At 47.9% G+C, this 24,868-nt stretch overlaps 1 protein-coding gene across 5 annotated transcripts in view; it reads right to left on the bottom strand.

The window, feature by feature from the left end:
* The window catches only part of LOC116943524 (protocadherin Fat 1-like), a 262,019-nt gene that overhangs the window by 216,822 nt on the left and 20,329 nt on the right, over positions 1–24,868 (bottom strand). For all 5 annotated transcript variants that reach the window (XM_032956433.2, XM_032956428.2, XM_032956432.2 and 2 more), the window contains exon 2: positions 13,574–16,876. In XM_032956433.2, coding sequence (XP_032812324.2) covers positions 13,574–16,853 — 3,280 coding nt within the window. In that variant the 5' untranslated portion in view covers positions 16,854–16,876. The remainder of the gene's footprint in view (positions 1–13,573; positions 16,877–24,868) is intronic.

Raw genomic sequence — 24,868 nt, 5'->3', positions numbered from 1 at the left:
TGTTGGCCATTAAGAAATGCTGACTCGGTAGCTGGAAAGCATTTTTGTTTGTGTTCCTTGGAAAGCTTTTTGTTGGAGATACACAAGGACTGCCCCTCGTGATGTCCCCACGGAAGCAGAAAACCCCTTGGCTGGATAATTTGGGAAAAATAAGAATAGGCTTTACCGTTTCTGGAAATAAATCAGGTGTTAAGATATTAAAACACCAAACACATACCTATTGTAAGGCATCAAGTCTGCATTAACCACACATACCCTTGGCAAAACATGCACAAAGCATGCTCTGTTTTAATATGCATTGTCTTTGAAACTGATAGGCCTACACCAGAGACGGCGGCCTTCCTCATGGCCTAGTCTCACCAGTGTCACACCAGAGAACGCCTAAATGCAAACAGTACAAAGAAAATGCAAATATCAAAGTATTAACAGCTCGGGTTGAGCAGTTATATCTATGGGACCTTTTTGCCAGTATCAAAATGATGTTTTATTGCCAGAAAGGGTAGAGCCTATTATTTTTTCACCGTTTTGTTACTGGCAAAAAAGGTCCCACAGATATGGATAATTAGTGATGAAAACAAGTCACATTTTACCTTCCCCGCAACCACAATACTTACTCAGTGTGTCGATGGATGCTTTCTGGTCCTGCGAGGGCATTCGGATTCAAAGTGTGTTAATTAAATGCCATGGTATAAAGAATAACCATTTCAATTCGCAACAACCCTACTGTTGTGATGCAGCCAGCCGGACATGCATCCGTAAAGCATCATTGCCTTGAAAAAATAATCGTACGTGGCATGAATTTTACAGCATATTCATAGAATTGTGCAGACAATCAAAGAGCAATCTCGGGCAATAGGGTAAATAAACAGATCCCGAGGTATCTTGGAATGAGGTTTCTTAAATCCCTTTTACTCTGTCCACTCAACAGAATCAATGGGCACACCACAGTGAGTCGACGGGCAGGCCAAGTGTAGCGCAGTGAGGCCACTGCCACGCCTGATGTGCCATCTGACCGCTGTGTAAGAGTCGGCGACACAAAGTCGAGAGATGCTCTCTGGATTATCCCTCCAGTAGAGACCCTTCTGCCGGCAGCGGCATGAGCGAGATATCTCAGGGCTGCACCCGTACCTGTGCTAAATAAGCAGAGGCACCGTTCATGCAATGCACAGGCCAAGCAATTGCAATTGCCTAGCATTTCCCGAAGCATGATTGATAGACAGCCATTGCGGAAGGCGCGGCATATGCCAGGAGGATGGATAATGAGCACATTATTGACGAGCCTCTCCAGCGGCACAATTCGGCGCTCGGCAGTGGAAACGACTGGAGCTCGTCCGTTCCCTCCTCCTCCAGACGCATCAGAAATCTGCGGAATGGCGCGACTACCACCTCTTGTCTTGAAACATATCACTGCGTTTTATAAAAGAAAATCCCATCCGAAGATTGTAATGGCAGTGAGCCAATTACAGCTGGTACCGGTTTTGTCGTTTCATTTGTGCAGCCGTGATGACTAGGTGAAAGTGCAGCACTGCAATCGCTTGCTCACAGCACTGCTGGCGGAAGGGGTCTCGTCTAGATGGGGATATAGAAAGCCCCTTCTCTAGAGGGTATTTGGCCTATTCTTCTTCCTGGAATTTGTTTATTTTTTGAGATCCTCCGTATCGCAGTCACGGCAGTGTGATGATGTGGTGGCAATCGTGTCTGCTATTGTCATGCAAAAGTCATCGACAAGCTTATTTTATGAAAAAAGTCTAAATGCAGGTCCAATTGGCATGGATGTAAGTTAAAGCGGAAAGGAATTAGTCTTTGCTGTGTGTGTGAAAAGGCCAATGTTTGTACAGCTTATACAACTCTATTGTAAGATACCCTCATCTTATACAGAACACACAGGCCCTGCCTTATAAGTAAGTCCTGGCTTAAACTATACCTTTAAAACGAAAGATAAAACTCACAATGTTTCTTATCGCGAGAATTACTGCAGGTGTATTATACAAAACATAATATTTTAGGTTAACTCCGTTGTATCATATTGATATCGAAAAGAGTACGTGTTTAAGCAAAAAGCAACTGGTAATTAAGCAAAGTTGTCAAATGGTTCCACTATTGATGCTGCAAGGTCTTTGACAGCAAACAGATAAAAGTCTAATAAAAAGGCCCAAGGTTGGACATACATTCAATATTTATTTTTCAGTAACATTGTTCTATGTTACATGAATGCATTTCATGTGCAGTAACTTCACACTATGGCATGGAGCGGTGGCACAGTGATTAGCGCACTACACTCAGCACTCAGAGTGCGTTATTTACCCAAGGAAGCCTACTCATTCGATGCTCCTATGAGTAAATAAAGCCTCCACTTTCTTTTCATAGATGGATCCCTTCTGCTTGTATATAACGCCGGTATCTTATTGAGTATCTTCAAACAGCTGGATTAAAGGAATGCGCCGCAATGTTTGACAAGGTTTCAAAACAGACTATTTCTGGAAGGACCAAATGGATAAAAGCACACTGACGTTGGACAAAAACTCTGATGGCTATTCAAAAAATTCAATATTTAAAGACTGTTTCTTCACACGTTGGACGTATTTTTTATTCACAAATCCTTTGATCCCCCTGCTTTATATAGTGTCCGCCTTACCTTGGAGTTGAGATCATAGTCACTCCATTGCATATTCTTATCAAATATTCATTTTCAACCAACTCGAACATCCCTATTGTATTACGGTTACTTATTCGCAAATTATCCGTGGAAATCGATGACACAGTCACCCAAGCTCTCTCTCAAACCGAGGCCTCTGTAAAAAATATATACATTTTGAAATAATACCAACCATTTACAAACATGGAACTGCTCCTCCACTGTGAATGAAAGAAATAAATATGTAACAAAATATGTATAAAGGGGAGTGAGGCAAAATAGATCAAATACTAAATATATTCACTGGGAAATTAGAATAAATTGTTGCTACAATGGATTCGAATTAAAAAAAAATAATCTAAATAGAGAAAATATTAACAATCTCGGCTCTGCCAATGACATAATTATAACAATAAATGGAAATGAACTGCATGCCAATGTGCCCAACGAAGGACAGGTACAGTCAGTGTACATCACCATGTGGATCAGAAACGTGGACATTGACAAATACAATTATACAAATGCTGAAAAATTCGACGAAGACGAACGGAGTGGTGCATTCGTGGTATTACACTGAGAGAGGGAAGAGGAATACATGAATTGGTGAACATATCCAAGTTAAAGACATCACGTTGACTGCTAATAAAAGTAAGTGGGCTTAGGCAGGAGCCGTCGCTAACACGGATGATGGGCGGTGATTGACACTAACGACTGAGTCGCAGCCAAGGGAGGAAAGGTCACCGAGAGGTCATGCACTGATCGGTCGTCCACCGCAGAAACGGGGCGATGAAATCAGCTCGCGTGCAGCAGCTCGCTGTATTGTAGGATTGCAAGATTGTGAACTACGGTGATGGCTTGGGAAGGCCTTCATTCAGCAGTGTATAGATCAAAGCTGATTATGATAATGATGCTTCATCTCGCATTCAGTAAAATTTCAAAACTGTCAAATATATCCCTCAACTATTTACCAATGATATATATACATTCAGAATGGTTAAAAAAAATACCCTTGACTCAGGAAAAAAAAAAATTCATATTGCTCAATGTGCTTTGGCGAATGTTTTCCCTCCATAAATTGCGTACTCTCGTGGATGTTTATTTCGTACGGTTTTACTCGTCACATTAGCGACCAAAAGCCTCCCAGCGCCGTGTATAAGTCGGCAATCCTCCGGGCTGGAGCGACTGATTGAAGCTCACTGCCAGCTGCAGGAGTAAGAAACCCGCAGTTGATGGAAGGGGGAGAGAAAAAAACTAAAGTGGGGATTTTTTTTCCATCACTCAGCTGTCAACAGAGCGCATTCATTAGGTGTAGAATCACACACAAACAATGCACATTTATAAAAATATATATATACTGACTACAGTAGATTAACAATGCAATTCATTCATATTTGCACACTAAATCTATTTAATATGTATGAAGAGTGAAACAAGTGCGTGTTAACATTTACCGAGATGCGTATGTGAAATATTTGCTGCCGAGAAGCAGGCTTTCAAACACCCCTCAGATTGTGCATTTCTTTACCGGGAGTTGGTGGATGGGGTGCGGGTGGGGATGTGAATTATGTTGAAATGCGTTTATTTCACTTGGGTGTTTGGCGGAGCGTCTGCAGCGTTCTCCAAAGAAGCACACACATCTTTCACTTTTAATTAGGCAGCACAATTATATGACGGCTTACAAATAAGGCACAGCTAACTGACAGCAGCACGCGGGATGAGAACACGTGGGCTGCACGGGCAGCACTGTGCGTGCACACACACACACAGGCATGCCTGTGTCGACTGGGACTGGGGACGTGCTGCAGGAAGAGCATTTGGCAAAAAGTATCGGGTGCGCTATAATCCATACCCCGATGAAAACTGCACAACACTACATCCTGCACGCTCGACCGCTGGCACCTTTGGAGGCGATGATTAGGACAGTAAGTCAACTGGCAGATGCAACGGATCCCATGACAATGCTTACACATGCGGACCACCATGAGTCAGGGTCCAAATTAACCACAAGCCATGATACGCCATTCAGAGCATGGAGTCTTGCTACACAGTGCATGGAGGCTTGCTACACAGTGCATGGAGGCTTGCTACACAGAGCATGGAGGCTTGCTACACAGAGCATGGAGGCTTGCTACACAGAGGCTCGGGGCTTTTAACAGAGCGATCTGACAGCTCGTGTGTACATTCCACAACACGAATATCAACCCAGTTCAGTAAGTCCTGCCTCAAAAGCAATACTGCAACTTGAAGTCAATCCACCCCTTCAGTGTCGAATTAAATTACCCATGACTTGATAATTCAGCAGTGGTTGCCATATGGAGAGACCGGTTCCCATCACGAGAATGAAAGATAATCCAAGCCTGGCTCAAGCCCACCAATGGAAATGAGCGTAGTCTAATACTCAGCTCGTGTGTAAGGTGCTACGTGGATTATTACAGAATCACGATGTATGGCGACGGGCTTCGGAGGCCGTCATCCAGCAGTGGATTGATCATGGCTGAAGATAATGATTCTGGATACTTATTGAAGCAGAGATGCACACAGCCTGGATGAATGAAACACAGCAAGCCTCGACTTCCAGCCCAGCCCAGCGCGTGAACCATGGCCTCTCCCTGCAAGTTGAGAGGGCAGAGCTATTAAATCGTTGCTCATAGTGAATGAATCTTGGTGTTCAAACAGTAAGAGGGTTACATTTTATCATGCTGGCAAGTGTACAGAAGAGCCAGAACAATAAGAAGCAATGGATTTTTAGACGGTTTCACAAACCTACAGATTGTCTACTTATTTAACCACATCTGCAACATCACCTCCTCTTGACAGTAAATATGCCATGGGAAGCTCAACTCTTCATCAAATAAAATCGCCATGAACATGCTATAGAATTTCACATTTGTCTGTATGTACCTTTTATAAGCAGATATTGAGAACAGCATCAAAACCGTCTTAAATTAGCATCCTAGCAGGGGAGATGCTGCACTCTACTCCTTCGTAAAAGGCCAAGGGGAACATGCAAACCAGACCGATGACCTATGAAAATGCATAGCCGCCGATAGGTTATATTTGGCGAGGTTGAGAAGCTCTTCCATTAGCTTAGCAGCAGCATGCCGGGCTCACCTTCCCCAACTCACGGGTGAAAGAGATCAAAAATGCGCACACTGTGCTGCACGGGGTGTAATTGCGGTTGCATCTCCTTGGCGCGACGCGGCCCAGCGACCTGACCCAGGGCGGTGAGCGAGACGGATCGCGCGGCGCACTTTGCAACTCTTCAACGTACGCCGCGTTTCATGCGGTAATTCGCGAGTCGATATACACGGTCTTTGTTTTCTAAAGCATCCACCAGTGCCACGATTCGCGTGCAAAAGAAAAACTGCAACAGCTGCTGAACGATTGTATTTTCACGCATCGATTTTCTTTTCTTTTTTTACATTCAACTGCTGACAACGGCCAAAATACTGCATTCTATTCAATGCCTCGTCTGGATGTTGAACTTCTTTCGCACCGTACGTAGCCAACCGTGCTAATCGGAGGTGCGGGATATACAGCGAGGGAAGTTGTCTGCAAGTCATTTTAATTGTATGCGTTTGTAAAATGTAGTTTGCTCTGGGGGAGCTGAATCCCACACACAGGTTGTACGCCTTGTCCTCGTTGGCAATGGAAATGGTGTATGACTACACGACTCAACCGAAATGTTTGTCATTGACATTAATATTTAATTTCTACAAAACAGTTTCAGATACATTTCAACAGAGAAGTTATTGCATGCAGCTGTTATTCTTCTTATTTAAAAGTCTAAACTATCACTGCCCCATCACCTCCTTCCTTCGGAGAGATCTCACAACTCTAACACGTTCAACATATGACCTGCAAGGTGGGTTCTAACAGAAAATAATAATTGTGGTAGCCATAACACCAGTGGTCAAAATGACATGGACAAGTGCTGGTATGATACATATTCATCCTGCAACCAGGTTCCATCAGCGGAAATGTCACTGTGAAGGAATAGGAACCTTTCTGAAAAGGTCTGTATCCACGTTTGGTGTTCTAAGAAGCTTCGGCCTGCTATGCCATTGTACACCGGTCGATATTGACCACTGAGTAACACAATCAAAATTATAATAATACTCAACAATATTCCACGTCAATAACAATCTTTCACGTCACTGAACATGTCGGTTCATAGTGCAGCATGTAGTGTAAATGAATACAACGGCTCTTAAATGGATGATCAGAAAGCCTGTCAATCTCCTTGCACTCGCGCCGAGAGAGAAGCACGCAAGGAACCGTTTGCTGATTCATTTGAGAAAAAAACAAACCTTTCCCTGAACTGTACCGCAACAAGGAGAAGAGACGTGGGGCTCACCACGGCGAGAAATCTTTACGGAAGAAATCCAATCCAACAAATCCGAAGTACGGATGCAATATTAATGGACTGGGACTCCTCAAGACACCCTGCAGTGAGCCACCCTGCTATGCAGCTTACAACCTGTTCATTATTGCTTTATTTTTAGAAGCAATTCAGAAGTGGCAGTATTTCAGCTTAACCTTCAAGCTGTCCCATTAAGTGCCACTACTGGTCAAGGAGCAGCCAATCTGAGGTGCTCTCGTTTAAACCCAAACCCGCACAATGAGCCAAAAACCCTGTAGAGAGAGGAACTCATAAGGCATGGAAAGGCAAATGTAAAATGTTGCTATTCAGGGTGGCAATGAAGCCTAGGGCCTGGCATGCATGCGCCACCACTGGAGCGGCAGGTCACAAACCGTGGACAGCAACAGTCTGCTGGGTAATGCTGCCTCTGCTGTGGATTGCGTTGCGCCACCCTGCAAAAAGGCTTAAGAATGTAGTGTAATAAATGGATGCAGTGTGCAAATAGAGAAGCCCCACTATCGGCGTTAATAATAAACAAAAAATAAAATTTGTAAAAGTTTTTTTTCGGAGTTCAAAGGGCACTTGGTGATAAAAGACAGCCATTCATACGATCCCCCATGCACAATAAACCCAATCCCTCTTTGTTTAAGAATCGGCTTTACTTAAATGGTCATGCTCAGTCAACCTTTGGTTCAAGGTACAGCAGTTTCAGTCTGAGGGAGCATTGTGCCGTTTTATCGGCATTCGTAATTATTATTGTCAACTTTTGACCGATTACTACGTGTGACTGGAACAAGCAGCAACGATGGCCTTGTGGAGATAATCCATTACTCTATCCACGAGTCCATGAATCAAATTCAAATATCACGCAACGTTCGTATGATTTTAATAAAGGATAACTTTTTGCACGCTCAAAGCGCGTGTTGTAGCTGCGCCCAACATGGGGTCGAGGTGTCGTCGTCATCACGAATCGTCGTCCCTTCGAGGGAGTGGCAGCCGAGAAGCAGAACGTGACCGCAAGGGCGTGAACCGAGGAGATGGAGCGATGCAATCAGCGGAGGCCCCCCCGCTTCCCTTGCCTGGCTCCCCCCTACAGACCCCCTTTGTCTTCCCAATGCGATGCCTAAACACTTTCCGTCGCCCCCCAGCCACGACCAGGCCTAACTCGACCCCTCCTTACCAATCGCTCCTGTTCTGTCGTCACCATAATTACACCACCACTTTTAATAATAACACAATTGTTCATCTCAAACCGCCATCATATTAAGTAAAACATTATATTCGCTGCAAAAGTGCCTTGGAAAATGCGCTATGTAAATTTGGTTAAGATAGATGCTGGGTGGATTATTACATCGCAGGATTGCAAAATTTGGCGGCAGCTTGCGGAGGCCCTCATCCAGCAGTGGATTGACCACGGTGTATTAACCACTCTTGGAATATATCAGTTGCTCCAATGCAGTGCACTTCAATTACTACTTCCAAAGTGGAGTGTTTATTTTTCAGCTGTTACGAACAGAATGGAAAATTATCAAAGTAAAACATTTGATTTACAAAACTCACCTAAAAATCATTCATCACCATGGCAATGATATCTACCAATATCTACTTAATGTGAATACCTTACAAACATTTGCGTGAAACTATTAAAGAGAGTAGGGCAGTACATTGCAACTCGGGGTACAATGTTGCATCAATTCATTTCAATTCTTAAGCTCACGTTACAGGCATAAAATCCCCTGTGTAAGAATCGATATTTTGCGATGCGTATATGTACGTCGCGTTACATGGTTTCAATGTATTGCTACAGCCACGACTGGGCTGCTACATTCCCCGCAATGTTAAGCAACGAATCGATGCTTGATTTGAATCGTTAGCCCGATCAATCGCAACAATTCATCGATTCACTGGGGAGAATGGAGGTGGATAGCTACACTCATAATTAGAATGATGCTGTACCTCTAAACACACTGTGATACGCAACAGAAAAATATTTCACTGTATGCAGTTCAAGAGGCCATGGAAATTATACCCACTACATATGAAGCTCCGAAATGTATAAATATCACATTGCGCGTGCGGTGCTGCAGTGCCAAACACATGTATCTTGAAGGTTCATTTTCGCCTGTTCAAATTCATGACCACCCCCGGTATTGCGGTGCATACACATTGTCAATAAGTGCGTGTTGCCTTGCAGACATCAAAGGCTCCATGGAATCTAATCGCAGGCCATTGTGTTAAATGTCAATGGACAAATGAACAAATGAAGGTCATGCATTATAATACCTGAAACTATAAAAAATATATAGCACACATTATGTTTTTTGTTAATAAATGGGAATTTTCTTTAGACTTTAGGCTAGCCGCTAAATTTCCTCAAAAGTGGAAAACATTAAAATGCAATATTAAACTGAAACATTATATATTATTAGTAAAACAATTATGTCAATTGCAGTCCCATCTCTCGCACACAAATTGCATTCTTGCTTAATAAACTGGAACATCAACAACCCGCAGATGTTGTTGCTGTCAAGCGAGAGCAATTTAAAGAGACGTGAAAATATCTATCGCTCAATCTTGTTAATGCGGTGGTCGCATTAACGATGCATTCCAGCCTTTAATTATTTACGCCCCACAACCCCTCAGAGCAGCGGGCACCTCGACGCACTGCGGCCGCGGCTGGGGCTGTGTGCAGGCGGACGCTGCCACCCTGCTCATCCACCTGCCGCTGTGTCCAATGCAGAAAGTGCCCCCCACTGACGGGCAACGCTTCGCAGAACCTAGGTTCCTGAACAACTCGGTCGTGAACGCTCCCGGAGCCGTGCCGTCGTTGGAGTGCAAGGATACGGGGATCGCCAAGAGGCTGGCCGAGAGGCTCCACCCCGTATCGCCTGAACAGACTGTTGGGGCAAGTGCTGTTAGTGAGCAGCACCGATGAAGGCCGGCACAGCACACGAGGGGGTGGGTGGCCAGCATCGCGCCCGGCTGCCTTTGTCTCCTTAGTGGCAATGCTTCACACACTCGACTAAGTACTCATTTGAGGCCGAGTCGACCTAGGGGAGGCCTAGGATCAATTTAGAAAATCGTCATCATGTTGGTCGTGAGCGGGAATCGATCTCGTCTCGCCGTGTTTGGAGCGCAGCGCCGCACTAACCGCTGCACCACCGCTCCCCGCATACACACAGACACACACACACAGACACACAGACACACACACACAGACACACACACACAGACACACACACAGACACACACACAGACACACACACACACAGACACACACACACACAGACACACACACACAGACACACACAACAACAACAACCGCCATTCGCCACTAAGTGGCGGTGACGTCACCACGACGCTTGTGCCAGGCTATGTGCACCCTGAGGCCACGTGAAGTGTCGAACGCTCGCTGGCAGGAGGTCACGGGGCAGACCCAGGTGCCACGGGTCGACTGACTGAGATGACTGGCTGATGCACCACCTGTGCCCCCTACTGTGCCAACCTGCTGTGCTTTGGCCACCCGGCGCTCCGCTCGTTGTTGTGAGCGTCGCTCCTCCGCCCTCTGTTGTTGTTGGAGGGCGACTACCTCCAACTGCCCAGTAGCATCCTTCACGAGCCTCCTCCACAGAGGCCGATCTTGACACCGCTGGTACCAGTCATCGGCAAGTCCACTCAGCTCCACGTCCTCCTGTACCACATCACTCCATCTCTTCTCTAGCCCGTGCCGCGCCCGCTTTGCCCCCTCAATCCGGCCGAACAAAAGCTGTTTCGGCATGCGGTGGCTGGGCATGCGGGCTACATGACCCAGCCATCGCAGCCTTGCCTGCCGGAGGAGCTCACCGATGGGACCTTGCCCAGATCTTTCAAGGATTTGTGAGCTCCTCACACAATCCAGTCTGGTTAAACCCAGGATGGATCGTAGGCAGGCCAGCCTAAATGTTTCTAACCGGCGAAGATGTTCCATTAGGGGGGTCCACGTTTCGCAAGCGTAGAGAAGGGAGGGAATGACCGTGGCCAAGAAGACCTGAAGCTTGGTGCGGAGCGACAGACCAGGTAGCTTCCACACAGCGTTACGCAACCGATGAAAAGATATTGCCGCTCGACTGATTCGGAGTGAGACCTCTGCTGTTAAACTGGAGCCAGTCATAAGCACACTGCCCAGGTATGGGAAACTCTCCACTCTCTCCACAACTGCCCCATCACCGATCGGGAGTTGTGGGGGTGGAGTGTCCGATGGTACAAAATACCCAGGCAGGTGCTTAGTTTTGGTGGGGCTGATGGTAAGGCCCCACCTCTTAGTGGCACGCTCCAGTCTCAGCAGCAGCATCTCCAACTCCTCCTCTGACTGAGCAGCTATTACCAAATCATCAGCATACATAACGTGGTTGAGCAATAGGCAGCCATCCCTTGACCGTACCCGGGCATCGATCAGCCTCCCATTATATCTGTACCATGTGGAGATTCCCCCGGTACAGCTATTGAAGGCTTCACGAACTACGTGGTCAAAATAGATGTTAAATAATGTGGGAGCCAGAGGACATCCCTGTCGCACCCCAAGGTGTACAGGGAATGGCTCTGACTCCCGGCCACGTAGTTTTACCCGGGCCTGCTCACCATCATTAAGGTCCTTAATGATCGTGAGCAGAGGGTCAGGTACTCCAAAAGCACGAAGAACGACCCAGAGCCTGTCCCTCTGCTGTAGCAGAGGGACAGAAAACATGGCATCTGTGCAGGACCGCCCCATCCTGAAACCGCACCGGGGCTCCGCAAGCCTCTCCTCAGCGTGCCCGGCAAGGCGATGCCGAACAATCCTTGCCAGGACCCTTCCCGGCACACTGAGGAGCGAGATGCCCCCGTAGTTGTTACAGACACACACACACACACACAGACACACACAGACACACACACAGACACACACACACACAGACAGGCTCTTGTTTGGCAAAGCTTACCCTGTCGAGATTCAGCGTGCCGCAGGAGTGTGGCAGGAGCGATCAAGTGATTCACGGGAGGGTGGTCTCAGCAAGGTGGCTTAAAGGCAAATTGCCTGGGCAAATGAGGGCATTGGTACTCTGGTGCGGCTGCGTCGTCCTATTCATGTGACCAGCGCTCCCTAGGGAAGAGCGTCGCGCTCCAACTGCCACTCATTCATTGGTACCATTGGAGTCTTTTTATGAACATTATATTTACACACGCACACACGCGCACACACACTCACGTGTAATGCTGCATGCATTCAACAAATACCGTCATACACAACGACTGCAGTACTCTAGGAGGTTAAGTGAAGATTTCTGTGCATTTAAGGCCATTACCATACATTTTTACCTTTATCTTCTGAGAGAGATCGCATTACAGAAATTCAATATACTGTACTGTATAGGGGAAAGGATTTTCAATTAGTATTATCTTCACAAAGAGATTACGCTCAGTGTGATCATTATATCCGTAGCCCGAGAATAATTTTTAATGATTGCACTTGTACCTGTCACCAGAATCAGTACATGTACAGCCGTTTGTTGTCAATCGACCGCTAGATGAGGGCCACCCCATGAAACGCAGCCCGCGTGGGCTATTTGACCATACTTCACCACGCTGGTCAGCGCGGGTTGGCGAAGGCGTTAGAGCACAGACGTCAAAATAAATCGAACGAGGGCCGTAGCCCTCACCACCTCTGTCAATGTGTGCATGTTGAACTTCTTTTCCACCATGCGTAGCCAACAGTGCTAATCAAAGGTGTGGGCAAAGGACAATAGACTCAACACAATAAGCAGTTTTGAAGAAATTAGTTTTAAACCTAGATTTAATAGTGCATAGCTCCAGTGGCTTCCTAATATCGGAAGGAAGAGTGTTCCAGACGGCCGCAGAAGCACATCTGAAAGCTCGTAATGCGGTGACCGTCTTTGTTCAATGGCCGGTCAAAAGCTGCTGCTGCTGCTGCTGCGAGGATGACCGGAGTGATGCTTTATATTCCTTAACGAGATCAGCAAGGTATTGTGGTTCCTTTGTGGCAAGTACTTTGTGTGTAATGAGTGCGACCTCAATAACGTCAGACATGGAGAAAAAATACACAAGCAATGGGAATGTGTTTCTATAACAATTGTGCATCCTCTACGTACAACATGAAACAAAGCGCTACGTGATGAAGGGTAACAGTATAGATAGGGAAACACGAATGTTTACTATTTTTCATGGTATGGCCATATTACTTGATTATCAAACCTAGCCAAAACCCATCTTACAGTGAATCGATGATGATAATCGATGATGAGAAAAAGCAAGTGAGAAGTGGCTCGATATCATCAGAGAACGGACCGGATTAACCGATGAAAATCTGTTCACTGTTACCAAGGACAGCACAGGATGGAAGGAGATTACATCAGAGGCATCTAAGAAACGCCCCAGCGATCATTAGGGTCACCAGATAGAAGACTTCAACCTAGACGCTCACGCACATAAAATTAGGAAATGGATTTCCACAAAGCACGTGCGCCAAGCCGAGCCAACGAATCTCACAGCTTGCGCAGAAGTCGGCGACGTTCTGAGTCGGCTGCGTGGAGGACGAGACGTACCTGTTTCAGGATGAATGTTAAAGACGCCGAGGCCGGAGCCATTCCGGATGGAGTAGCGCACCTCCCCGTTCATCCCCCCGTCCTCGTCCGTGGCTTCGACGGTCAACACGTGACTGCCGACGGGCGCGTCCTCTGGCACGGCGCAATCGGCCACGAATCTGGGGAACAGCGGCGCGTGCTCGTTCTCGTCCACGTCCACCACTTCCACCTCCACCTGGCAGCTGGACGAGAGGGGCGCCGACGCGTCGCGGTCGCGCAGGCGCAGCGTCAGGTTGTAGAACTGCCGCGTCTCGAAATCGAGCCGCCGCACCAGCCGCAGGGCGCCGCTCGTCCTGTCCACCTCGAACGTGCGCTCGCCGCCGTCGCCGCCGCCGCCGTCGCCGCCGTCGTCTTCCCGCAGGGAGAAGCGCACCTGCCCTCCCGGCCCCAGGTCGGGGTCGTGCGCGTCCAGCCAGCCGAGGAGCGCCCCCACGGGAACGTCCTCCAGCACGCGGAAGCGGAAGGTCGGCGGCACGCACGCGGGAGGGTTGTCGTTGACGTCGTCCACCTTGACGATCGCCGTGGCGACGGAGGAGCGCCGCCTCTCCGTCCGGGCCTGGTCCAGCACCTCCACGAGCAGCGTGTGCTCGGGCCGCCTCTCGCGGTCGAGCGCGGCCGACAGCTCCAGCACGCCCGTCTCGGCGTCGATGCGGAACTTGTCGGTGTCGGACAGCAGGCGGTAGCGCACGGCGCCGTTGTCGCCCTCGTCCCTGTCCACGGCTTCCAGCTGAAGCACTTTGTGTCCCGGTCGAGCGCTCTCAGACACGTTCACCAGGTACGTCCTCTTTGAGAACTCTGGCCGGTTGTCGTTGGCATCGAGGACGACAATTCTGAGGCTCGTGCTAGCGGCCCGCTGGGGTATGCCCAGGTCGTAAGCGGTGATGTTCAGAAGGTGGGAGTCTACAGCCTCGCGGTCCAATGGTAACAAAATACTCAAGACGCCCGTCTCGGTGTCGATGACAAAGTTGCTCAGATCATTCCCACCCGACAGAGCGTAGACCAGCTTGCCATTGAAGCCACTGTCCAAATCCTTAGCCTCTACTTGCATAACTTCTGCGCCGATGGGCAAGTCCTCGCGAACCTCGACAGCGGCTGTCCGGGAAGCATCAAATGCCGGAGCGTGCAGGTTTACGTTGTGAGTGTCGGTGAAGGAATCTTCCGAGCGTAGTTTATCTCGCAGTTTTCCCGCCTGGTGGAGCCTCTCGGCCAGCCTCTTGGCGATCCCCGTATCCTTGCACTCCAACGACGGCACGGCTCCGGGAGCGTTCACGACCGAGATGTTCAGGAACATAGGTTCTGCGAAGCGTTCTCCGTCAGTGGCCGTGACCTTGAGGCGGTAAGCCCCCGATCCAATCGGAATGTCGGTGAGGGCGCGTTTCAACGTCAAGACGCCGGAGTCCGCGTGGAGGTGAAACAAGTCCTGCTCGTTTCCCGACACGATCTCGTAGCGCACCAGCTGAAGCTCGTCCATGTCGATCGCCGACACGGTGGCGATCTGCTCTCCCAGCCGCACGTCGCGGGGAAGCGTGCCCACGCAGTCCACCTTCTCGAAGATGGGCGCGTTGTCGTTCAGGTTCGTCACGGAGACCGTCACGATCGCTTCTGCCTCCCGGCGGTAAGGAGTCCCCCAGTCCGAGGCGCGCACGCGCAGCGAGTAGACCTGGCTCATCAGCTCGTAGTCCACCGGGCCCGCCGTGCTGATGTTGCCCGAGTAAGGGTGTACGCTGAACGGGACGGGGTTGACGTTGGCTATGCTGTACGTCACGTAGCCGTTCTCCCCCTTGTCCCTGTCTGTGGCGTGCACGCCGAGGACGAAGGTGCCCACCGGAATGTTCTCGCTCACGACAGAGCTGTAGGCGGGCCGATCGAACACCGGGGCTTTGTCGTTGGTGTCCGTGATGTTGATTATAACCTTGGTCACGCCCGAGCCGACGTCTGTTCCAACATCCAATTCAAAATGGTCTTTTTCCACCGCCGCTAGAGATTTGTCAACGGCGATAAGCCCTGTGGTGGGATTTATGTTGAAAAATCCGCTGTCTGCACCTCTTTGGATGACGTATTTAAAGCGCTCCGTGCTGGAAGAGGCTTTGACCATGAGGACGGCGGCCTGGGGAGGATAGCAGCGCTTGACGCTGCCCCTGTAGACGCTCCGATGGAACGCGCTGACGGCGCCCGTCCGAGGCCCGCGGACCGTGACCACGCGGAGAGGTGAATATTTGGGAGGCCTCCCCCTGTCTCGGGCCTGCACGGTGAGGTTCACCCCGAAGGGAAAAGCCGCCCAATCCAACTCCCCCGTGAGCTTCACTCCGAAGTCCGAGCCGCCGGTGCCGTGCATCGGAGAGACCGAGAACTTTTTGAGCGGGTCGCCAGCGACGACGTCCACCGCCTCGATCTCCCCGTCGGGGCCGGCGTCGCCGTCCTCCACGGCGAGCACGGCGTACAGGGGGTCGGCGTCCGACGGCGACGGCACGAGCGCGGTGGCGGCGGCGACGAGCGGGGCGTGGGCGTTGGCTCGGGCCACGTGCACCGTGAGCCGCGCGGAGCTGCTCAGCCCCCCGCGGTCGACGGCCAGCACGTCGAGCTCGTGGCGCGCCACGTCGCCGTGCTCCGTCAGCCTCCTGGCGAGCGTCACCACGCCGCTCGTCGGGTGCACGGCGAACGCGTCGGTGTGCTGGGCGAAGCTGTAGTAGAAGCGCCCGTTGGGGCCCACGTCGGCGTCCGTGGCGGTGACGCGGAGCACGCTGGCGCGCGCCGGCGTGTCGTCGCCGATGCTCGCGCTGTACGCCGTGGGCAAGAACAGCGGCCTCAGGTCGTTGAGGTCAATCACCTGGACGAAGACCCTGACGAACGCCTCCGCGTGCCCGTTCTTGACGGCTGCCTTCACCGTCAGCGTGTACCGGTCGCGCACCTCGCGGTTCAACGTCGCGCTGTTCCCGCCCTTGGTCCTGATGCGCAGGAAGCAAAAGTCGCCCACGACGAGCTCCTCGGCCTTGAACACGTTCTCCTCGTCCCCGGACACGATCTTGTACTTGACTTCGACGGCCGGGCCGGCGTTGAAGATCCCCATCTTGTGGTGACTCTGCACGTACGTCCTGGCGGCGGAGTTCTCGTAGACGGTGGCGTTGTAGGCCGAGTCGGTGAAGCGGAAGGGGGGCTCCGGGCGGCCGCGCTGTCCGTGGAGGCCTCTCGCGCACAGCAGCGGCAGGAACAGCAACGCGGCGAGCGCAGGTTGCCGCGACATCGTGTCAGACGTCCGCTCTACACCTGAGAGGCACGCGCACGCACAGAGATGGGTGAAGGAAACCTTCGTGAAGGAAACGGCCATCGTCTCAATACCTCCGTGCACGGTTGGCTAAGTACGATGTGGAACAAGTTCAACATACGTACATACACGCCTGTACATCATAATCTCACATAAGCCGGCATTAAATCGCACGTTATACTTTTTACCCACACAGTTTAATTCAGTTATTAACGATTTAATATAATATAAAATGTTAGCCCACATTTGTTATCCGATGACAACGATAATGCAATAATACAAATTATCCACTTAAATGTCTTGCATCAAATAGTTTAGCGGTTTTATAATACGTGCACATGCCCTTTCATGCCAGACCTCGGAGTGCCCTAAAATTTAGCTCCATTTGACCTGCCCCATCTGTCATTTACAGACAAGCGCCAGCCCATTTTGTCATCGTCATAAACCAGGAGAGGCAGCAGCATCAGCATCTTTTTTCCAAGAAAGCCTTTCCAAAACTCACGGGCATAAACATTCCTTTGGATAAAGGGTCCCCCAATAAATGCCGTTCTTAGAGAATGTGAATGTTGATTACGTGTGTAACCCACCCGCCACCAAAACCCGCACATGGGATTTTACTGCGAGCACGACAATCCCTGGGGCCCCTGATTTCCACACTGGCCACACACTCCCAATATCATTGGGCCAGTTGCTAGGCAATGGCCATTACCCCTATAGGTAATTCAATGGCCGTTGCCAAGCAACTGGACTAATAACCACCTGGTTACCACTCGCGTTACATGTGCAGAAGAGGACACAATGACTCGGTTCCAGCATGCCGTTCATGTATTCCAGTCCCGTTGTTCTAGTTCGGAGGGCCCCGCGGAATGTCCTCACGTAAAACGGTTAAAATCTCATTTGTTACATTGTTTAAAAGGTGGGCAGGTTCCAGTGATATGCTTGAGGCTGCAACATTTTTGCACGCCTCAGATTCAGCCTCGTGGGAGCTCATTAACACGGTGCACATGTCACCACAACAGTCAAAGTGTGCAACAAAACACAAACTTCTTACAGATGAAGCACCTATGAGAACATAAAACCTTGTCAGTCTTCATTAGCAGTAAAATCGTAAGCAATCAAAAATATTTCAATAATTAATTTATCCACAACCCCCAGAGATGGAACATAATTTACACTTGCATTTGTTTAAGCTTCTCGAATACATAGGTGGGTAAATGTTTTCAAGCAAATTACAGCTCAAGCGCATTTAGTCACGATCAGAGTCTCTTCCCTTCACAGCACCATCGCTTGTCATGGAAATTTTATTTAGTTTTGCATCTGTTTCACTGGAAGTTTTGACGTTATTGCTCGGAGTGGACTAAGTGGTTTCACTCTGTTCTACCCAACGTAAATGTTTTAATTACCAATCAATATCCTTGGATGGACTAGAAACAACATTATCGATAACCCATTTAAAACAAAAAGGCCACCAAGTTCCCGACAGCGGTCAAGTGTGCTCGTGTTCCTGGACCAGTGGTGGACATTCATCATTTCTCCCGTGGGGTCAAGTTTATGCGCACTGTATGTGAGAAAGAAACGCTACTGAATGCTGCTGATTTCCCATGAAGGAGGAAAGATTAAGTGCCCAGTCAACCCCCACCAGGATTTCAACCCGCTACTTCTCGTTGTGAATCAAGCGCTCGCTTGACCACAGCATTACCCGACTCGAAAAAACAAAATATTTCAAAATGATTGAATTTCTCTTGTAATGAACAAAACCAGAAAGACTTTTTTTCCAGCTACCCTTGATTGTTTCATCTTTCCCTCACCCCGGTCCAGTCCAAAATGAAAAAGTGAAATCGTGGTAAAACTCTCCGACACAGTCATCAGTGACTGGTCAGCAACCATGCAACTCTCTCCAGACCAAGCTACGTTGCTCGTTTTCTGCCTGTCTGCCCCAAGGCCTCAATCCAACATCTCGGAGGTGCTGGCTCAGTACCCTGTCACACTCTATTAGAGGCCAGTCACCCAGCTAACATACCTTTCTTGCATTTGAGCAACGTGAAGATTATGCCTCAATGTGTGAACGCGTTTTTACATCACACCTTGCTGGGGGAAAGGGGGGGGATAAACCAAGGACGTGCATGGCCCTCTTCTTAGTAACATTAGCCAACAGGCTGCAAGAAAAAGCTTTCTGAACAGGTTACAAAAGTTGAGTTTCCAGACCAATGTACCACTGCACGCACCCGAGGCAGAACACCCATGTAATAGGTTTAATTACAATGAGTGTATGAAGCAAGGCGTGCAGACACGCACCCTATGATAATGATAAACACACCTTCAACTCCATTCAGAGTTGATGGTACGCCTGACGTGGAAGATTGCAATGGCCAATTCCTTGGGGACACAATTGGGTTAACAAATAGAAAACACAGAAATATCCGACTTGAAAGCAGCAGACAACTGTCTTGCAGTTTAACACACAGCATGGTGATTCTCAAAGCTCTAAGTGTAACGTAAGTTATGCAATTAATTTCAATGATGTGGACATTACAAATAAAAAAAGGCACTATCTCTAAGGTTAAATTAACATTGACCAGTTCTAATAATTTCCAACAGTCGACCCTAAGCCATTGGTGTAAACTCCACATTTCTATGGTGGGGACCACTCTCTCAATAGAATAGCTACTGTTGTCTTCCCACAGAGCAGTGATAAACCAAACACCAAGCAGTGAACGTTCTGTCAACGTTTCCAGAAGGATTATGGGTTGAGTTGACCCTGGCCTGTATACGAAATCAAAATCTTGACAAATGGCAGGCTTTCTGCTCTCCCAGCAGAGCTTTATCCTGGCCACATATTGGAAGATGTTGCCACATCCTAACACTTACAACAGCCAGGATTCAAGCAGTAGAAGAGACAAAGCAATAACTTATACTTAATACATGTGCTGGTTTGCATAGGATTGGAAATGTCTGGAAATAACAAGAAATCGGTGTGCCAACACAGATAAAGGCATTACATTAATTAGTTGGGCAGACGGTTACAAATTGTGCAGGAAAATGTAAATGTGGTAATAAGGAAGAATATAAATCAGATGCCTCAACAAAACTGTTTTATAGACTGATTCTATTAAAATTGTGGGATTACGCTTCCAACAATGAGTTGGATGATGGACCTATATCTTAGTATTTCATATGGGAGGATACCCAGTGTCACTTTAGCTAGAAAATCATTCAGGCCTGGGTTAGGCGACAGTACAGATGGAGGTATCGCAAAGCAGAAAGATTTAACAAAAACCATTATGGCTCGGACTGACCTTGGCAGAGAATCTCATCGTCACTAAGATCCGCTGTTGTCCCGAGGAGGACAAATTAATGCATTTGGATTACCCGATGATTTATGATGACGATCCCTAACACCACTGATGATGAATAATGATTATGGTTGTGATGATGTTAGATGATGGTCATAGTAATGACATCCCAAACACATGTCGCAGTGAGCGTATCAATAATTTAGTTGCTTCCTTTAACCTTATGTTTTAACTATCTTAATGGCTTCATTATTTATCCTTCCCGAATGCAGTTTCCTACTGGTTCACTTATCATCCTCATCATTCATATTCCACTTCTACATTTGCTGTTTAATATTCCTTTTCCTGCACAAAGCTCTGCTCCATAGATCAAGGGAGACTTAAGCACTACCTTAGGGATTTACATTTTCCAAATTTCACCAACATAAAATGTTGATTTAAAACTTTCGTGACTGCAGGGATTCATATTCTTGGTTCTTTCTGTAAAGTCACGTGGAAGGGAAACAATTTTTTTTTAAATATATAAAACATTGTTTTATTGTTTTATATTTTTATTATTTTATTGTTTCCCTTCTACGTGGCTTTACCGAAAGAACCAAGAATATAACATCAAATGTTTGAATTATGTCACCAATACGTAACTGTTATCTTGCTAGGACACCTATTTTAATGCAAAACTGTGCCCCATTATTTAACCATTTAAAAAAATACAAATTCCTAAATATGGAAATTGAGCCAATATTAATACACCTTTTTTATATAAAATACCATCGATCGGATTTCAACAGCAAGCCATCATATATTTTCGTTAAGCGTTTTTAAAACACTCTGGCATCATGAATGCTCTTCATTATATGCGAGTTGAAATACGCAAGTGTCAATATAGATATATTACGCTGATGCTTATGAGAAGATTTTGCTCAATAATGTGTGACCAGCCAGGCACAACTGTGACAAGAGTGCCGGTCTCACAGTCGGAAAGTTACGAGTTGAAATCCGCCACGGGAACTAAACTGAGGTCATCACCCCTCTGGAACCAATAAATTTAGTACCACATTGTACGAAGTCATATGCATAGGTTGGTTCCTGCCAGAGAAATGTGTAATATCCACAAATGGCTCAGGATCACAAGCATGATGGCATGCTTTTTAATTATAACAACATATGTTTAATCCTGAATTACACAAAATACTCGCACAGCAATGCCCATCGTCCCACGTACACGCACAACAATTGCTATGACCTATTTTAGGATTGTTGCCAATGCTCGATTCACACGGAAGGGACCTGGATCTCAGCAGATTCCAGAAGGCTTGAGCCTGGATGTGAGTGCTTGGATGGGTGACCACAATTCATGACACATTAATCATTGGCTGCTGCGGGGATCCTTTCTAGGCACCAGAGGCCAGTACGCAAAAAAATCCATTGTTGTACTGTACTTCTAAGCTCTACGGTGCCCGCATTTACCAACTCGCACTAACCAACGTGAAGTACGGTCACATGACCCCACGTAACCAGCACGGCGTGGGGAGGCCCCTCGTTCAGGAGTGGATTGACAAATCATGGCCGCACAAGTACATTTTTCCTAAAGTCACGTAAGTGACTTTACCGAATAGAACCAAAGAGTATGGATCCTTGCAGTCACGAAAGCTTTAAATCTAGAATTCATTTTTCCTTTTACATTTTGTTTCGACCATGACACAGCAGGGGCAACAACGATCAAACTTCCACTCTAAAACAACCGCATTTAGCCCCTCCGTCAGTGAATGCGGTGGACATTCATTGAGCGGGCAATGAATGAGACCCAGCAGCACCAGTCATGCACACTGAAGCCACATTCGTTAAATCCCATCCCCCTCCTTTCACACCCGCTTAGTGCTGGACGCTAAGCGGACAATCACAGCGACTTCAAAAGCAGCGACGTTAAATCTGTCAGCCCTGGAGAGGGCGTTTGCACGGGCCCCATTTTGCAAAGGCATTACCTCATCACGCTGCCTGGAAGCGTTTTAATGACCTGTGAAGAGTCTCGCCACTGTTACTAGACACCACTGCCAGCTAACATAACAGTGCGTTTTTGCGAGACTCGCTCGATAATGCTTGAGCCAGCAATAATTCTCACATCCAGAGCATTAAAAAAATAAGCCCGTAAAACCACGCAAACTTACGTGTCCATTAATTTTCCATGCTGTATGGGTGCCGTGTCCTTAGCTCATTAGAAATGTGGAACTGCTTTAATTAAACCGGTGACACATGCTTACGGGACACCTGAAAACAAATGTGAATTTCTTTGGTGCAATATTTTTCATCCGGTTTTTTTTGCGGTTACCGTATCGCGCGACGACATGCCCTTCATCTCTGCTCTCAGCCAAACATTTTTGTTATTCATTAACCTATAGTGTCACTGTACTTTAGACCGGACAAGGGTTAAGCAGCTCAATGTTTATTTGTGACGTTACAGCGGCGACCGGATTATTTTTTACCGGGACACATTTTCAAAGACCTCTGCTCACTTTTTGATGGCACCCTGAACAGATGATCAATTGACATTTTGTCATCCCATAGATGCGATTTTAAGTGCATTTTGTCGACATGTAATAACCTTCTCCTGGGCCCATACAATGTGTTATCCACGCAATCAATGAGCGTAACATTATGACATTTACCCATATACACTGTTAGCGCAAAACGGGTACTGTATATGCGTTTCTCGTGACAGATGTCTGAATAGCGGCTCTTCTCCACCCGTAAGCACATGCCGTGCTAATGTGAGCATGTCGGGTAATTTTTCCATTTATGTATAAAGGCCATGCACAGCTGGTGCCGCACAAAACGAGCAGACGGCCACGCGTCCTCACGGAGAGACGGAGAGACGGAGAGAGGCCGGCCACACCGAACAGCCACACAGATTGTGTGACTTTAGAGAGCGGTGCTCCTTGGGGTGTTTGAACGTCGCTGCACGGGCCTCGCATCTCCTCGGGCATCGCAGCGGCCTTTCACATTGCTGTAGCTGGAGAGAACGGTAGTTTCGTGACAAATTGTGCAATCTTGAAATGTAACTCATTGCATGAAGTCCGGTGTTATTGACTTATACAAATTAACATTACAAGCTGCATTAAAAAGCCATTAATTAAGCCTATCCCTTTAATTCACAACGAATTCCTGCAGTTTGTGGAACAGCGATGCACATCCTTGAAAATGTGCATGTCGACGTTGCACAGTATCGTTTAAAATGTGTCTGTAGCAACATCACGGTATTGGGTGTGCAAAGAAAATTACGTTGGCCAGAAATCCATGGATTGTTCATTAGCAGCCATTGCCATTACAAATATTTTCATTTCAAAAGGTATTCAGTATGTGACAATGATGAAATTAGCCAATGGTTTTCCAAAGAAGGATGGAGAGATAAATGTTTGGAATTAAATGGAGAGACACAAATACGTAGATGAGAGAAGGCATGCAGGCTAATAACATCATTCACACCACCGCATGAAGGAAAGCGAGCCGGCTTGGGAAGGATACGTAGCCAGGAGCGGGATGGCCGGCGATCACGAATATTGACGGAGTGACAGCGGAGGAATGGAAAGCATCCGGGAGGACGTCCAATAAGTGGATGGAGCGATTAAACGAGCTTGTGGGCAGGTGCTAGGTGGATTGTTACATCCTTGGATTGCGAGAGATGGCGGTGTCTTGGGAAGGCCTTCGTGATGATGTATGTTAAACTTATTTCGCACCGTACGTAGCCATCATGATGATGAGGATGACTTTCAGAGCTGGATATGCGTGCCTCATGCATGGTTTATGGATCATGAGGGTCAGCGAGGGTCAACTACCTGAGTACCATCTTCATAGATCCCTGGCAACAGGAGCCATAACAGCAGCTCCAGGCGGACTCACGAGGCTGACATCATTCATCGTGGTAGGCCTGTGTTGTATTCCAACCACTCCACTGATTACAACGGACTTCTGCACGTTAACATATTGGGTATGTAAGTTGCTTTCTCTGCATGTGGGCTCGTGGTCAAGTCAAAAGCTACGTTTCCATGACCCCTGGCAAGCTGGCTCAGTGCCCCAGGAATGGCCCTGGGCTGTAGCGGCACAGCCGGGAATCTCGTTTCTCTCTCCAGGAGCCGTGCGGCTCCGCGGGCTCAGCCCCACCTCCTGTGTCCTCTGTCACCTCCCACGTTCTACCCTCTGCTCACAGAGGGAAGCAATCATAATTGTTTTACCTTTAAAACAACTATTACCACTGGCTCAGGTGAGATCAGACTATGGAAATGTACGTCTATTATTGTCGCAATTATCCACGAATTTATTTTTTTAAACACAGCCGGGAAGTTCAACTAAGCGAGGGCTGCCATTGAGCATTTGTCTCATACCCACAGCGGCCCTGTGATGTCACAAGTGGCTCTGGGCATGGCTCACGTGAAGGCATTCGCCTCACTTTAGAGAGGGAGCCACATGGCCCACTTACAGAGCCCACTTGGTGCCAGATTGGCCCAATAATGGTGCCCTGGGAACCTGCGCTAAGACCGTCAGGCTTTCAGAGCCGGCTCGGGTTTCAGAAGTCGTGGAAATGCTCGGAAGTGCAACTCTGCTCATCTCTTCACTCTAAACAAGTGGTGGAAATTCCACATTCTTGTGGCAGTGGAAGTCCATCTGCAGGAGATATGTAAAGCAATGTGTTATGCCAGGAAACACATC

This window comes from Petromyzon marinus, chromosome 18 (assembly GCF_048934315.1).
Source record: "Petromyzon marinus isolate PM22_M1 ecotype Great Lakes invasive population chromosome 18, UKy_Petmar_22M1.pri1.0, whole genome shotgun sequence".
NCBI lineage: Eukaryota > Metazoa > Chordata > Hyperoartia > Petromyzontiformes > Petromyzontidae > Petromyzon > Petromyzon marinus.
This window is presented reverse-complemented; position numbering and strand designations above follow the sequence as displayed.